Source organism: Chiloscyllium punctatum, chromosome 4 (genome assembly GCF_047496795.1).
Source record: "Chiloscyllium punctatum isolate Juve2018m chromosome 4, sChiPun1.3, whole genome shotgun sequence".
Taxonomy (NCBI): domain Eukaryota; kingdom Metazoa; phylum Chordata; class Chondrichthyes; order Orectolobiformes; family Hemiscylliidae; genus Chiloscyllium; species Chiloscyllium punctatum.
The window spans coordinates 1,865,308-1,881,820 of NC_092742.1; the positions used below are offsets into that span (position 1 = coordinate 1,865,308).

The window sequence follows — 16,513 nt, forward strand, 5'->3', positions numbered from 1 at the left end:
TGTGTGGACCCTGTGGAGATCAGAAAGGTGCTAAACAAATGTTTCTCATCCGTTTTCACTCAGAAAAAGGAGAATATTGTGGAGGAGAAGACTGAGATACAAGATATTAGGCTAGAAAGGATTGAGGTTAGTAAGGGGGCGGTATTATCAATTCTAGAAGGTGTGAAAGTAGATAGGTCCCCTGGGCCACATAGGATTTAACCAAGGATTCTCTGGGAAGCTAGAGAAGAGATTGGAGCCTTTGGCCTCGATCCTTGGAGTCGTCATTGGCTACAGGTTTAGTACCAGAGAACTGGAGGATTGCAAATGTTGTGCCCTTGTTCAAGAAGGGCAGTAGAGATGACCGAGGTGATTATAAACCAGTGAGCCTTATATCTGGTATAGGAAAAGATTTGGAAAGGATTATAAGAGATAAGATTTATAATCATCTAGCAAGCAACAATTTGATTGCAGATTGTTAAAATGGTTTCGTCAAGGGCAGGTCATGTCTCAAAAGCCTCATTTCAGTTTTTTGAGGTGACCAAGCATGTGGATAAGTGTAGAGCAGTTGACGTGGTATACATAGACTTCAGGAAAGCCTTTGATAAGGTTCCACATGGTATGCTGTTTGAGAAAATGCAGAGGCATGGGATTGAGGGTGATTTAGCAGTTTGGATTAGAAGCTGGCTTTCTGTAAGAAGGCACTGAGTGATGGTTGATGAAAATATTCAGTCTGGAGTCCAGTTACTAGTGGTGTGCCACAAAGGTCCGTTTTGGGATTACTGCTGTTTGTCATTTTTATAAATGATTTAACGCAGGCATAGGTGGATAGATTAGTAAATTTGCAGATGACATGAAGGTGGTGGAGTGGTGGACAGTTTGGAAGAATATTGCAGGTTGCAGGGGGACTTGGATAAACTGCAGAATTGGACTGAGAGGTGGCAAATGGAATTCAATGCAGATAAATGGGCGGCACGGTGGCACAGTGGTTAGCACTGCTGCCTCACAACGCCAGAGACCCGGGTTCAATTCCCGCCTCAGGCGACTCTCTGTGGGGAGTTTGCACATTCTCCCCGTGTCTGCGTGGGTTTCCTCCGGGTGCTCCGGTTTCCTCCCACAAAGATGTGCAGGTCAGGTGAATTGGCCATACTAAATTGCCCGTAGTGTTAGGTAAGGGGTAGATGTAGGGGTATGGGTGGGTTGCGCTTCGGCGGGGCGGTGTGGACTTGTTGGGCCGAAGGGCCTGTTTCCACACTGTAAGTAATCTAATCTAATAAATGTGAGGTGGTTCCCTTTGGGAAGAATAACAGGAAGGCAGAGTACTGGGTCAATGGAAAGATTCTTGATAGTGTGGATGTGCTGAGGGATCTTGGAGTCCATGTACATAGATCCCTGAAAGTTGCCACCCAGGTGGATAGTGCTGTTAAGAAGGCATACGGTGTGTTAGGTTTCATTGGTAGAGGGTAAAAACAATGACTACAGATGCTGGAAACCAGATTCTGGATTAGTGGTGCTGGAAGAGCACAGCAGTTCAGGCAGCATCCAAGTAGCTTCGAAATCAACATTTCGGGCAAAAGCCCTTCATCAGGAATAAAGGCAGTGAGCCTGAAGGGTGGAGAGATAAGCTAGAGGAGGGTGGGGGTGGGGAGAAAGTAGCATAGAGTACAATGGGGGAGGGGATGAAGGTGATAGGTCAAGGAGGAGAGGGTGGAGTGGATAGGTGGAAAAGAAGATAGGCAGGTAGGACAAGTCCGGACAAGTTATGTGGACAGTTACTGAGCTGGAAGTTTAGAACTAGGGTGAGGTGGGGGAAGGAGAAATGAGGAAACTGTTGAAGTCCACATTGATGCCCTGGGGTTGAAGTGTTCCGAGGCGGAAGATGAGGCGTTCTTCCTCCAGGCGTCGGGTGGTGAGGGAGCGGCGGTGAAGGAGGCCCAAGGACCTCCATGTCCTCGGCAGAGTGGGAGGGGGAGTTGAAATGTTGGGCCACGGGGCGGTGTGGTTGATTGGTGTGGGTGTCCCTGAGATGTTCCCTAAAGCGCTCTGCTAGGAAGCGCCCAGTCTCCCCAATGTAGAGGAGACCGCATCGGGAGCAACGGATACAATAAATGATATTAGTGGATATGCAAGTAAAACGTTGATGGATGTGGAAGGCTCCTTTAGGGCCTTGGATAGAGGTGAGGGAGGAGGTGTGGGCGCAGGTTTTACAGTTCCTGCGGTGGCAGAGGAAAGTGCCAGGATGGGAGGGTGGGTTGTAGGGGGGCGTGGACCTGCCCAGGTAGTCACGGAGGGAACGGTCTTTGTGGAAGGCGGAAAGGGGTGGGGAGGGAAATATATCCCTGGTAGTGGGGTCTGTTTGGAGGTGGCGGAAATGTCGGCGGATGATTTGGTTTATGCGAAGGTTTGTAGGGTGGAATGTGAGCACCAGGGGCGTTCTGTCCTTGTTACGGTTGGAGGGGTGGGGTCTGAGGGCGGAGGTGCGGGATGTAGACGAGATGCGTTGGAGGGCATCTTTAACCACGTGGGAAGGGAAATTGCGGTCTCTAAAGAAGGAGGCCATCTGGTGTGTTCTGTGGTGGAACTGGTCCTCCTGGAAGCAGATCCGGCGGAGGCGGAGGAATTGGGAATACGGGATGGCATTTTTGCAAGAGGTAGGGTGGGAAGAGGTGTAATCCAGGTAGCTATGGGAGTCGGTGGGTTTGTAAAAAATGTCAGTGTCAAGTCGGTTGTCATTAATGGAGATGGAGAGGTCCAGGAAGGGGAGGGAGGTGTCAGAGATGGTTCAGGTAAATTTAAGGTCAGGGTGGAATGTGTTGGTGAAGTTGATGAATTGCTCAACCTCCTCGCGGGAGCACGAGGTGGCGCCAATGCAGTCATCAATGTAGCGGAGGAAGAGCCCCCCCTACAACCCACCCTCCAATCCTGGCACTTTCCCCTGCCACCGCAGGAACTGTAAAACCTGCGCCCACACCTCCTCTCACCTCTATCCAAGGCCCTAAAGGAGCCTTCCACATCCATCAAAGTTTTACTTGTACATCCACTAATATCATTTATTGTATCCGTTGCTCCCGATGCGGTCTCCTCTACATTGGTAGAGGGATTGAGTTCCGGAGCCTTAATGTCATGCTGCAACTGTACAAAATGCTGGAGCAGCCACATTTGGAATATTGTGTACAGTTCTGGTCGCCATATTTCGGGAAGGATGTGGAAGCATTGGTGGAAAAGGTGCAGAGGAGATTTACCAGGATGTTGCCTGGTCTGGAGGGAAGATCTTATGAGGAAAGGCTGAGGAACTTGGGTCTGTCCTCATTGGAAAGAAGAAGGTAAGGGGGATTTAATAGAGACATACAAGATGATCGGAGGATTAGATAGGGTAGACAGTGAGAGTCTTTCTCCTAGGATAATGATGTCAGCTTGTATGAGGGGGCATAGCTACAAATTGAGGGGTGATAGATTTAAGGCAGATGTCAGAGGCAGGTTCTTACTCAGAGAGTGGTAAGGGCATGGAATGCCCAACCTGCCAATGTAATTAACTCAGCCACATTAGGGAGATTTAAACAGTCCTTGAATAAGCATATGGATGATGATGGGATAGTGTAGGGGGATGCGCAAGATTAGTTCACAGCGCAACATCCAGGGCTGAATGGTCTGTTCTGCACTGTAATGTTCTATGTTCTATGAGGTAAAAACAATGACTGCAGATGCTGGAAATCAGATTCTGGATTAGTGGTGCTGGAAGAGCACAGCAGTTCAGGCAGCATCCAAGTAGCTTCGAAATCGACGTTTCGGGAAAAAGCCCTTCACCAGGAATGAAACAGCCCTGTCAACCCTGCAAAGACCTCCTCACTAACATCTTGGGGGCTAGTGCCAAAATTGAGAGAGCTGTCTCACAGACTAATTAAGCGACAGCCTGACATAGTCATACTCATGGAATCATACTTTACAGACAATGTTCCAGACGCCACCATCACTATCCCTGGATATGTCCTGTCTCACCAGCTGGACAGACCCAGAAGAGGTAGCAGCAAAGTGGGATACATTCAAGAGGGAGTTGTTCTGGGAATCGTCAACATTGACTCTGGATCCCATGAAGTTAAACACAGGCAAGGAAACCTCCTGCTGATTACCACATACCGTCCTCCCTCAGCTGATAACTCGGTACCCCTCCATGTTGAACAACACTTTGAAGAAGCACTGAGGATGGCATAAGCACAACATGTACTCTGGGTCGGGGATCTCAATGTCCACCACCAAGTTGGCTCAGCAGCAGTACTACTGATCGAGCTGATCAGGTCCTAAAAGACAAACCTGCTAGACTGGGTCTGTGGCAGGTGATGAGGGAACCAACTTGACTTCATCCTTACGAATCTGCCAGCTGCAAAGGCATCTGTCCATGACAGTATCGGAAAGAGTGACCAGTGCACAGTCCTTGTGGAGACAAAGCCCCATCTTCACCTTGAGTGTTGTGTGGCACTATCATCGTGTTCAAAGGGACAGACTTCGAACAGATCTAGTAACTGTAGACTGGGGATTCAGGAGGCGCTGTGGGCAGCAGCAGAATTGTATTCCAACACAATCTGTAACCTCATGGCCCAGCATATCCCCCACTCAACCATTACCATCAAGCCAGGGGATCAACCTTGGTTCAATGGAGAGTGTAGGAGGGCATGCCAGAAGCAGCACCAGGCATACCTTAAGATGAGATGTCTACGTGGTGAAGCCACCAAACAGGATTATTTGCATAGGTGAAAGTGGGTACTGCAGATGCTGGAGATTAGAGTCAAGATTAGAGTGGTTCTGAAAAAGCAGAGCAGGTCAGGCCGCATCCAAGGAGCAGGAAAATTGGCAATTCGGGCAAAAGCCCTTCATTAGGAATGAGGCCTATTTGCATACCAAACAGCTTAAGTCGCAAGTGATAGACAACACTAAGCAATCCCACAACCAATGGATCAGATCGAGGCTCTGCAGTCATGCCACATCTAATCATGAATGATGATGGATGACTAAACAACTTACTGGAGGAGGAGGCTCCACAAATATCCCCATCCTCAATGATGGAAGAGCCAGTACATCCGTGTAAAAGGACATCCGTCCAGAACTGCCGAGTGGATGATCCATCTCAGCCTCATCCAGTGATCCCCCGCATCACAGCTACCAACCTTCAGCCGATTCAACTCACTCCATGTGATATCAAGAAACAGTTGGAGACACTTGATACTGCGAGGGCTCCGATAAAATTCTAGCAATGTCCTCCTCTGAAGACATGTGCTTCAGAACTTGCTGCTCCCCTGATCAAGCTGTCCCAGTACAGTTACAACACTGGCATCTACCTGACAATGTGGAAAATTGCCCAGGTATGTCTTGTGCATAAAAAGCAGGACAAATCCAACCCGTCCAATTACTGCCCTATCAGTCTGCTCTCAAACATCAGTAAAGTGATGGAAGGTGTCATCAACAGCGCGATCAAGCAGCATCTGCTCAGCAATAACCTGCTCAGTGACACACAGTTTGGATTCCATCAGGGCCACTCAGCTCCTGACCTCATTACAGCCTTGGTTCAAACATGGACAAAAGAGCTGAATTCCAGAGGGGAGGGGAGAGTGACAGCCCTTGACATCTAGGCTGCATTCAACTAAGTGTGGCATCAAGGAGGCCTAGCAAAACTGGAAGTGATGGGTATCAGGGGGCAAACTCTATGCTGGTTAGAGTTATACCTGGCATATAGGAAGATGTGGTTGTTGGAGGTCAGTCAACTCAGCTCCAGGACATCTCTGCAGGAGTTCCTCAGGGTTGTGTCCTAGGCCCAACCATCTTCAGCTGCACATCAATGACCTATCCTCCGTCATAAGGTCAGAAGTGGGGATGTTGGCTGATGATTGCACAATCTTCAGCACCATTCACAACTCCTCAGACACTGAAGCAGCCTGTGTCCAAATGCAATAAGACCTGGACAATATCCAGGCTTGGACTGACAAGTGGCAAGTAATATTCGTGCCACACAAAATGGTGGGCTACTACCAGCACGAATAAGAGACAATCTAACCACTGCTCCTTCACATTCAGTGGTGCTACCATCACTAAATCCCCAACTGTCAACATTCTGCTGGTTACCATTGACCAGAAACTTAACTGGACTCACCACATTAAAAAGAGTAGCTCTAAGAGCAGGTCAGAAACTGGGAATACTGCGGCAAGTTACTCACCTCCTGACTTCCCAAAAACTGTCCATCATCTACAAGGCATAAGTCAGGAGTGTGATGGAATACTCCCCACTTGCCTGGGTGAGTGAGGCCTCAACAACACTCAAGAAGCTTGACACAATCCAGGACAAAGCAGCCGCTTGATTGGCACCACATCCACAAGCATCCACTCCCTCCATCACTGATGCTCAGTAGCAGCAGTGTGTATTATCCAAAAGATGCACTACAGAAATTCACCAAAGATCCTCAGAAAGCACCTTCCAAACCCACAACCACTTCCATCTAGAAGGACAAGGGCAGCAGATATATAGGAACACCACTGCCTTCAACTTCCACTCCAAGTCACTCTCCATCCTGACTTGTAAATATATTGCTTTTTTTACACTGTCACTCGATCAAAATCTTGGAATTTCCTCCTTAATGGCAGTGTGGGTTGACCCATAGCAGGTGGGACTGCAGCACTTTAAGAAGGCAGCTCACCCTCACCTTCTCAAGGACAGCTAGTGACGGGCAATAAAAATGCTGGCCACCCAGTGATGGCCACATCCCACAAAATGAATCAATAAAAAAAGCATTGCTTATGGTCTAGAGTCACATGTAGGCCAGACCAGATCAGGAAGACAGCTTCCTTCCCTCAAGGACATCAGTGAATGAGATGTGATTTTTCTGACAATTGGTAATGGATTCATAGTCATCACCATGGCAGATTTGAACCCAGGTCCCTAGAACATTACCTGGGTCTCAGGACTAACGGTCAGGAGCAATCATACCACTAGACCATCACCTCCACTCAAGAAATAAAACCAGTCGGATCACCCAGACTTGACCCTGCAAGGTTCTCCTCATCAGCATTTAACAGTGACTTCTACCAAAATTATAATAGCTATCCCACACACCAATGAAGAAAGTGCCTTTAAGAGGCATATTCACTCAATTAATTCTGGCAGCCAATATTACAGACACATCCTGGCTAAGTCCTGGCCTACCAGTAAGGCAGGGCTGAAAATGTGTTGCTGGAAAAGCGCAGCAGGTCAGGCAGCATCCAAGGAACAGGAGGATCGACGTTTCGGGCATGAGCCCTTCTTCAGGAATGAGGAAAGTGTGCCAAGCAGTATAAGATAAAAGGTAGGGAGGAGGAACTTGGGGGAGGGGCGTTGGAAATGCGATAGGTGGAGGGAGGTCAAGGTGAGGTTGATAGGCTGGAGTGGAGTGGGGGCGGAGAGGTCAGGAAGAAGATTGCAGGTTAGGAAGGCGGTGCTGAGTTTGAGGGATTTGACTGAGACAAGGTGGGGGGAGGGGAAATGAGGAAACTGGAGAAATCTGAGTTCATCCCTTGTGGTTGGAGGGTTCCCAGGCGGAAGATGAGATGCTCTTCCTCCAGCTGTCATGTCGCTATGGTCTGGCGATGGAGGAGTCCAAGGACCTGCATGTCCTTGGTGGAATGGGAGGGGGAGTTGAAGTGTTGAGCCACGGGGTGGTTGGGTTGGTTGGTCCGGGTGTCCCAGAGGTGTTCTCTGAAACGTTCCACAAATAGGCAGCCTGTCTCCCCAATATAGAGGAGGCCACATCGGGTGCAGCAGATGCAGTAAATGATGTGTGTGGAGGTGCAGGTGAATTTGTGGCAGATATGGAAGGATCCCTTGGGGCCTTGGAGGGAAGTAAGGGGGGAGGTGTGGGCGCAAGTTTTGCATTTCTTGCAGTTGCAGGGGAAGGTTCCGGGAGTGGAGGTTGGGTTGGTGGGGGGTGTGGACCTGACGAGGGAGTCACGGAGGGAGTGGTCTTTTTGGAACGCTGATAGGGGAGGGGAGGGGAGGGAAATATATCCCTGGTGGTGGGGACCGTTTGGAGGTGGCAGAAATGACGATGGATGATACGATGTACATGGAGGTTGGTGGGGTGGTAGGTGAGGACCAGTGGGGTTCTGTCCTGGTGGTGATTGGAGGGACGGGGCTCAAGGGCGGAGGAACAGGAAGTGGAGGAGATGCGGTGGAGGGCATCGTCGATCACGTCTGGGGGGAAATTGCAGTCTTTGAAGAAGGAGGCCATCTGGGTTGTTCGGTATTGGAACTCGTCCTCCTGGGAGCAGATGTACCAGTAAGGCAGACCTAGCTGAGCCATCGGCACAGGGGTGTAAACAGAAGGAAATAGCCCTCGGAGTCCTCAACATTGAGTCTGAATCCTCATTAAGTTGTTTTTTCTGATTAATTTATGGAATATGGGCATCACTAGCAAGGCCAGTATTTATTGTCCATCTCTGAATACTATTAAGAAGTTGGAAGCATTCACCAACAACTACAGTCGGTCAGGAACAGTTCATTTTGCTGTAACACGTGTTTCGTTAATGCGAATTTGCAATAATGTGATTGACGCATTATGAACACTGTTTCTAAAGCACAAACTTTTAAAATATGTGTTGGATGTAACGCGATTACATCGCCAACACTTTAAGTGCTGTTTTGAAATCACAATTTTTCAATAGTACAGGATTACACAAGAATGTATCTGTCGCTTTGTAGAAGAACTACCTGTATATAAACTCCCTCCTATTTAAAACTTTGAACAAGGAACAAGTTTGGGGAAATCTGAGGGGAGTTACCTGCCACAGAATTTCCATCTCTCCTGCACTTTGGCTGGAGTGGTTCAGACAATCACAGTTCATAAAAACACAGTAGCAGGAGCACACCATCCATCCCATCAAACCTGCCCCATTACTCAATACAATCAGAGCCGACCTTGGGATTAACCATTCCCCAGACCTCTTGATTCCATGAGATCAAAAATCTGTGCCTATCCCTGCTGTAAAAATGGTGGAGCATCCAGAATCATCTAGGGTATAGAATTCCAAAGATTCACAATTATTTGAGTCCTAAATGATCAAGCTCTTATCTTGAAACTGTGCTCCTGTGCTCTGAGTTCACCAGCCAAGGGGAAACAATCTCTCAGCATTTATCCTGTCAAGGAGTCTCTTCATGGATGTCATAAGGTTCAAGGAAATTGTTTTTCAATTTTACAAACTCCAGAGAATATCGATGCAGTTTAGGTCAGAAATACTCACTGGAATTTGATATCTGCCTCATCTAGAAAATGTATGTCGAATAGCCAGCGGAAAAAGACATCAAGACTGGAAGACACAAGTTCAGAAAATGTTAAAGTCAGGATTGAGATGCCGGAGGAAGGAATCCCTGATATCAGCAAATAAGCAATGTGAGTGGTGGGGACGGGTAACTGACCACACTGAGGAAGGGGCACACTGTCCCCAGTGAGTTGGGGGGGGGGGGGGGCGAGTTTACTGGCATCGGTAAGTGAGGGGGGGGGGTCACTGCCCCCCAGTGAGTGTGGAGGGTCACTGCCCCCCAGTGTGTGAGGGAGGGTCACTGCTCCCCGGTGAGTAAGGGTGAGGTCACTGTCCCCCAGTGTGTGAGGGAGGGTCACTGCCCCCCAGTGTGTGAGGGAGGATCACTGTCCGCCAATGAGTGAGGGGTGGTGGTCACAGCCCCCCAGTGAGTGAGGGGGGGGTGACTCACTCACTGCCCCCCCGGTTAGTGAGGGGTGTGGGTCACTGCCCCCCCCCAGTGAGTGAGGAGGCTGTCACTGCCCCCAATCTGTGAGGGAGGGTCACTGCCCCCCAGTGTGTGGGGGGGCAGTCACTGCCCCCAGTATGTGAGGGAGGGTCACTGCCCCCCCAGTGAGTGAGGGAGGGTGGCTCACTGCCCCCCGGGTGAGTGAAGGGGGTGGGTCACCGCCCCCCAGTGTGTGGGGGGGGCAGTCACTGCCCCCAGTATGTGAGGGAGTGTCACTGCCCCCCCCCGTGTGTGGGGGGGCTCACTGCCCCTGGTATGTGAATGAGGTCACTGCCCCCCAGTGTGAGGGGGAGGTCACTGCCCCCCAGTGTGAGGGGGAGGTCACTGCCCCCCAGTGTGAGGGGGAGGTCACTGCCCCCTGGTATGTGAATGAGGTCACTGCCCCCCAGTGTGAGGGGGAGGTCACTGCCCCCCAGTGTGTGGGGGGGCTCACTGCCCCTGGTATGTGAATGAGGTCACTGCCCCCTGGTGAGTGAGGGGGAGGTCACTGCCCCCCCAGTGTGAGGGGGAGGTCACTGCCCCCTGGTGAGTGAGGGGGAGGTCACTGCCCCCTGGTGAGTGAGGGGGAGGTCACTGCCCCCCCAGTGTGTGGGGGGGCTCACTGCCCCTGGTATGTGAGGGAGGTCACTGCCCCCCAGTGTGAGGGGGGGGGGTCACTGCCCCCTGGTGAGTGAGGGAGCTGAGCAGAGCAGGAGGGGATCCCTGCCCCAATGACTGGGTGGTTTGCCCTTTGTAGATGGCTGGGACCTGATTATGGAGTCAGTACCTGGTCAGGCCAAGCGATGGCAGAATGATCACCATAAAGACCAGGAAGAAATAACACTTGTGCATTGTCACTTGATTCTCAGTTGACCTGGTACAACAAAAACAAGATTGTGAATACAATGTTCAGCCTTTAATGAAAGTAATGTTTAGGAGCTCCGCTCAATGGCACTTAAACATTTTCGGAGCATAGAACAATGAGCTGCACAGTAAGAATCAGGCCCTTCATCTCACCAAGTCTGTGCCAACCATGATACCATTCAAAAGTAATCCTATCTGCTGCACATGGTCCGTATCCATCAATTCACTGCCTGTTCATGTGTCTGTCTAAATGCATCTTAAATGTTACTATCATTTCTGCTGTACCATTCCAGATACTTACCATGCTCTGTGTTAAAAAAAAACTTGCCTTTCCCATCTCCATTAAACATTCTCCTCTCATTTCAAATCTATCCTCCCTAGTATTCGACATTTCCACTCTGGGATATAGGCTCAGACTATTCAGCCTATCCCTGCCTCTCACAATTACACTTCTATCAGGTCACTCCTCAGCCTCCAACACTCTAGCGATAGCAATCCAAGTTGTCCAATCTCTTCTTAATGCTGATACACTCCAATCCAGGTGATAACCTGGTAAACCTCTTTTGCATCCTCTCCAAAGCCTCCACATCTCTCCTATCATGTGGTGACCACAACTGCATTCAATACTCTAAATGTGGCCAAACAGAAGTTTATACAGCTACAACATGACTTACCAACTTTTATAGTCAATTTCCCGGACACACAAAGGCAAGAATGCCATATGCCTTCTTCACCACCTTATCCATCTGTGTTGCCCCTTTCAGGGAGCAGTGGACTTGCACCCTGTTATGAAGATGTGGGTGTATTGTACCTTTAAGAGAGTTAAAAGCTAGCAGAACTACCTGAGAGCACCAAGTGTTCTGAATAAGGTAACAATGTAATACTTGTTCAAAAGCTAGATTTGCTGGGTTGCCTGGAAACAACAAAACTGATTCAAATTAGGCCAATCAGTTTAAATTATATCCTGAAAAATACCAAACTCCAATCAAGTTTGAATTTAGTATATTGATAATCTTAAAAGTCAATGTCACAATCCAATGCTTTGGGGGTATAAGACGATGGAGAATTGAACAGATGGAAGGAGAACTGCCAAGCTAACGACAAATGCAGACTGCCCACAGAACAGCGACAGGATTTACAAAAATTGATAACAACTTTAAATGTAATAGACAATAGACAATAGATGCAGGAGTAGGCCATTCTGCCCTTCGAGCCTGCACCACCATTCAATATGATCATGGCTGATCATCCTTAATCAGTATCCTGTTCCTGCCTTACCCCCATAACCCTTGATTCCACTATCTCTGAGAGCTCTATCCAACTCTTTCTTAAATGAATCCAGAGACTGGGCCTCCACTGCCCTCTGGGGCAGAGCATTCCACACAGCCACCACTCTCTGGGTGAAGAAGTTTCTCCTCATCTCTGTCCTAAATAGTCTACCCCGTAGTTTTAAGCTGTGTCCTCTGGTTCGGCACTCACCCATCAGCGGAAACATGTTTCCTCCTGCCAGAGTGTCCAATCCTGCCATTCCAGGAATTGACCTCGTGAACCTACGCTGCACTCCCTCAATAGCCAGAATGTCTTTCCTCAAATTTGGAGACCAGAACTGCACACACTACTCCAGGTGTGGTCTCACCAGGGCCCTGTGCAGCTGCAGAAGAACCTCTTTGCTTCTATACTCAATCCCTCTTGTTATGAAGACCAGCATGCTATTAGCCTTCTTCACTACCTGCTGTACCTGCATGCTTACCTTCATTGACTTAATTAATATCGATAAGTAATGTAGTTCCTCCGGTCTGTTCTGCCATTCAATTAGTTCATGGCATCATTCTCTACATCCACCTGATACTCAACCAAAATGCATCTCAACCTTAGAACCTACAACCTCTGCACAACATCCAGAACATTTTTGGGAAGAGCATTCCAAATTTCCAGTATCTTTCGTGTTAAAAGTTGCTCCCTATCATCTTAAAATCAATCAGGTCAACCTCACCTTCTTGCTGGAAAATTAGAGACATATATTTTACTTAAAGAGCTGTTTCCATATGGGCAAGACATCGAAAAGGTGAATGCCACACATTTACCTCGTCCAATGGGATTCAAAGATAGCAGAGTAGTACACAATGAATGGAAGGAGCACAGAGAATGTCCACAGGAGCAGGGTCGGGAAAAACTGTGTTACAATCGGATTCTGAAAAAGAGAAGGTTGAGATAAGACTAAATTAGAATTAGAATGCGTGGGCAAAACACTCTCAGTATCAGCAAACTCAAAAAGCTTTTTGAAATGATGGGGATGCAAAGTTCAGCAAACCCTGTAAAACAAACAATCAGGCCCTCATCACCTATTCCTGTATCTCATACCTTATTTCTTCCCACATTGTGTCACAAACAAGCATCCAAGCCATTCACAGAGCAGCTAGAGCTCAGCCAGACACTGCAACATCTCAGCTAAGGAGAAGTGCAAGAAGCTATTGGACTATATGGAAGGCCAGTCCTGGATACAGCATGGGAGTGACAGTACAGGGTGAGGAGAGGCAATCTCTGAAGTAAGGTAAAATTGCAATAATCCCAAAAGACCATAGGGCTGATCTCTGTGTAGAGTGAGAGGACACCCAATACCTGGGATACAGAACACAGGAAGGAGTCTCTTGGGTAGAGTACGGGGAGAGACAATCGTTGAGGTACAGTGCAGGGCATATCAGTCCCCCAGATGGAGTGCAAAGAGAGTTGGTCACCATGAGTGAGAGTGACAAGAAGACATTTTGTTACAGAATGTTGAACAATTGAAGGAATGAACTGAGGAACATCCATCTCCCCGTGACAGCGTCTCTCAGGTCCACAACACTAATAGAGCCATTACAGCACAGAAAGATGCCCTTTGGCCCATCGTGTCATCAAACATCCATTCTTTCTAATCTATTTTCCAGCCTATGGCTGACAGTGTTGGATGGTTAGTGTTTCAGTGGTTCATCTAAGTACTTCTAAAATGCCTTGAGACAGCCCACCACTAACCATCCTTTCATGTAGTGAATTTGTGTGGCAGTTTGGATTGTCTCTGAAGAGAAGTTTCACCCATGATCCAGAGTCAAGATTCAAAAGTTAATTTAGAAGTAAAAATCTAAGATTGTGAATGTCAATGCTAGGCCGGTATTTATTACCTATCTCCAATTGTCTTGGGGAAGGAGGTGGTAAGCTGCCTTCTTGAACTGCTGCAGTCCATACTGGTGTTAGGAAGGGAATTCCAGGAATGTAACCCAGTAACACTGAACATGCAGGGATAAACTTCCAAGTCAGGGTGGTGAATGGCTTGGAGGGGAAATTGCAGGTGGTAATTCCTGTGTATCTGCTGCTCTTGTCCTTCTGGACGGTATTGGTCAAGAGTCTGGAAAGTGCTATCAAACGACCCTTTGAATGTCTGCAATCCATCTTGTAGATGGTACAACCTGTTGCTACTGAGCATAGCTGATGGCAGGGGTGAACGTTGAGGGTGGTGGATGGAATACTGACCAAGCGGGCTACTTTATCCTGAATGGCATTAAGCTTGGAGCTGCATTCATTCAGACATGTGGCAAGTATTCCCTTACACACCAAACTCGTTCTTCATAATTGGAGAACACAATTTGGGTAGTCAAGAAGTGAGCTACTCACTGCAGAATTCCCAGAATCAGACCTGCTGTTGTAGACATGGTATTGCTGTGGCTGGTACAGTTAAATCTTTGGTCAATGTTTACCCTTTAAATATTAGTGGCTGGAGATTCAATGATGATAAAGCCATTGAATGTCAAGGAGGTTAGAAACACTTCTGTTGGAGATAGCTATTGCTTGTGTTATGATGCTGGCTGATGGCTTTACTGGACAAGACAGATCCCAGCCTGAAGTCTGGCATGATAGGATTTTTAATAAGGTGGTCTCTCGCTGAAACATAAACACATAAGGTTGTAGATTTGGTTTTAAAAATTAAAAATTTCAAAACACATAAGAGTCATAGAGATGTACAGCACGGAAACAGGCCCTTCGGTCCAATTCATCAATACAGACCAGATATCCTAAATTAATCTAGTCCCACTTTCCAGCACTTGGCCCATATCCCTCTAAACCCTTCCTATTCATATACCCATCCAAATGCCTTTTAAATGTTATAACTTTATCAGCCTCTACCACTTCCGCTGGCAGCTCATTCCATACAAACACCACCCTCTGCATGCAAACATTGCCCCTTAAGTCCCTTTTATATCTTTCCCCTCTCATCCTAAACCTATGCCCTCTAGTTCTGGACTCCCCCACCCCAGGGAAAAGACTTTGGCTATTTACTCTATCCAAGCCTCTCATGATCTTATAAACCTCAATAAGGTCACCCCTCAGCCACTGATGCTCCAGGGAAAACAGCCCCAGCCTGTTCAGCTTCTCCTTATAGCTCAAATCCTCTTACCCCAGCAATATCCTTGTAAATCTTTTCTGATACCTTTCAAGTTTCACAACATCCTTCCATGTTAAAAATATAATCCTGTTATTCACAGTGTAAGTACCATTACACAGTTCATATGGGTATGATGTTGGTCTTTACACTGAAAAATATCCTCCAATGTGTTTTGTGGCACTATCAACATGCTGAATGCATTGAACTTGGACCAAGACTAAGCATCCAAGAGGAACTGTGGGCCATGAGCAGAAGCTGGATTGTATTCAAATACAACCTGCAACCTCACAGCCTGGCATATTCTCCATTCTACCATTACTATCAAGCCATGGGATCAACTTGGTTCAATGAACAGTTCAGGAGGGCTTGCTAGGGACAGCACTAGATGAACCTCAAAATGGGGTGTCAACTTGATGAAACTACAATACAGGACTTGTGCAGTCACAGTATCACAGTCTTCAGACAATTTGGTTCATGCTACGTGATATCAAGAAATGGTTAGAGGCACTTCATACTGCAAAGGCTGTGGGCCCTGACAACATTCCGGCAATAGTATTGAAGACTTGTGGTCCAAAACATGTTGGTACCCTAGCCAAGCTGTTACAGTAGAATGAAAGCATGAATATCAACGTGACAATGTGGCAAGTTGCTTAAGTGTGTCCTGTATGCAAAAAGCAGGTCAAATCCAATCCTGCCAATCACTGCTCCATCAATCTACTTTTGATCATCAGTAAAATAGACAATAGACAATAGACAATAGGTGCAGGAGTAGGCCATTCTGCCCTTTGAGCCTGCACCACCATTCAATATGATCATGGTTGATCATCCTTAATCAGTATCCTGTTCCTGCCTTATCTCCATAACCCTTGATTCCACTATCCTTGAGAGCTCTATCCAACTCTTTCTTAAATGAATCCAGAGACTGGGCCTCCACTGCCCTCTGGGACAGAGCATTCCACACAGCCACCACTCTCTGGGTGAAGAAGCTTCTCCTCATTTCTACCCCATATTTTTAAACTGTGTCCTCTGGTTTGGGACTCACCCATCAGCAGAAACATGTTTCCTGCCTCCAAAGTGTCTAATCCTTTAACAATCTCATGTCTCAATCAGATCCCCTCTCAGTCTTCTAAACTCAAGGGTATACAAGCCCAGTCGCTTCAGTCTTTCAGTGTAAGGTAGTCCCGCCATTCCAGGAATTGACCTAGTGAACCTACGCTGCACTCCCTCAATAGCCAGAATGTCTTTCCTCAAATTTGGAGACCAGAACTGCACACAATACTCCAGGAGTTGTCTCACCAGGGCCCTGTACAGCTGCAGAAGAACCTCTTTGCTTCTATACTCAATTCCTCTTGTTATGAAGGCCAGCATGCTATTAGCCTTCTTAACTACCTGCTGTACCTGCATACTTACCTTCAATGACTGGTGTACAAGAACACCCAGATCTCTCTGTACTGCCCATTTACCTAAATTGATTGCATTTAGGTAGTAATCTG

General features: G+C 47.6%; 1 protein-coding gene across 4 annotated transcripts in view; it reads right to left on the reverse strand.

Moving 5' to 3' along the window:
• tmem63c (transmembrane protein 63C) overlaps nucleotides 1–16,513 on the reverse strand; it is a 400,240-nt gene that overhangs the window by 91,971 nt on the left and 291,756 nt on the right. For all 4 annotated transcript variants that reach the window (XM_072567924.1, XM_072567925.1, XM_072567923.1 and 1 more), the window contains 3 exons: nucleotides 12,688–12,794; nucleotides 10,527–10,613; nucleotides 9,235–9,300 (listed from right to left, as the gene is read on the reverse strand). In XM_072567924.1, the coding sequence (XP_072424025.1) occupies nucleotides 9,235–9,300; nucleotides 10,527–10,613; nucleotides 12,688–12,794 (260 nt within the window). The remainder of the gene's footprint in view (nucleotides 1–9,234; nucleotides 9,301–10,526; nucleotides 10,614–12,687; nucleotides 12,795–16,513) is intronic.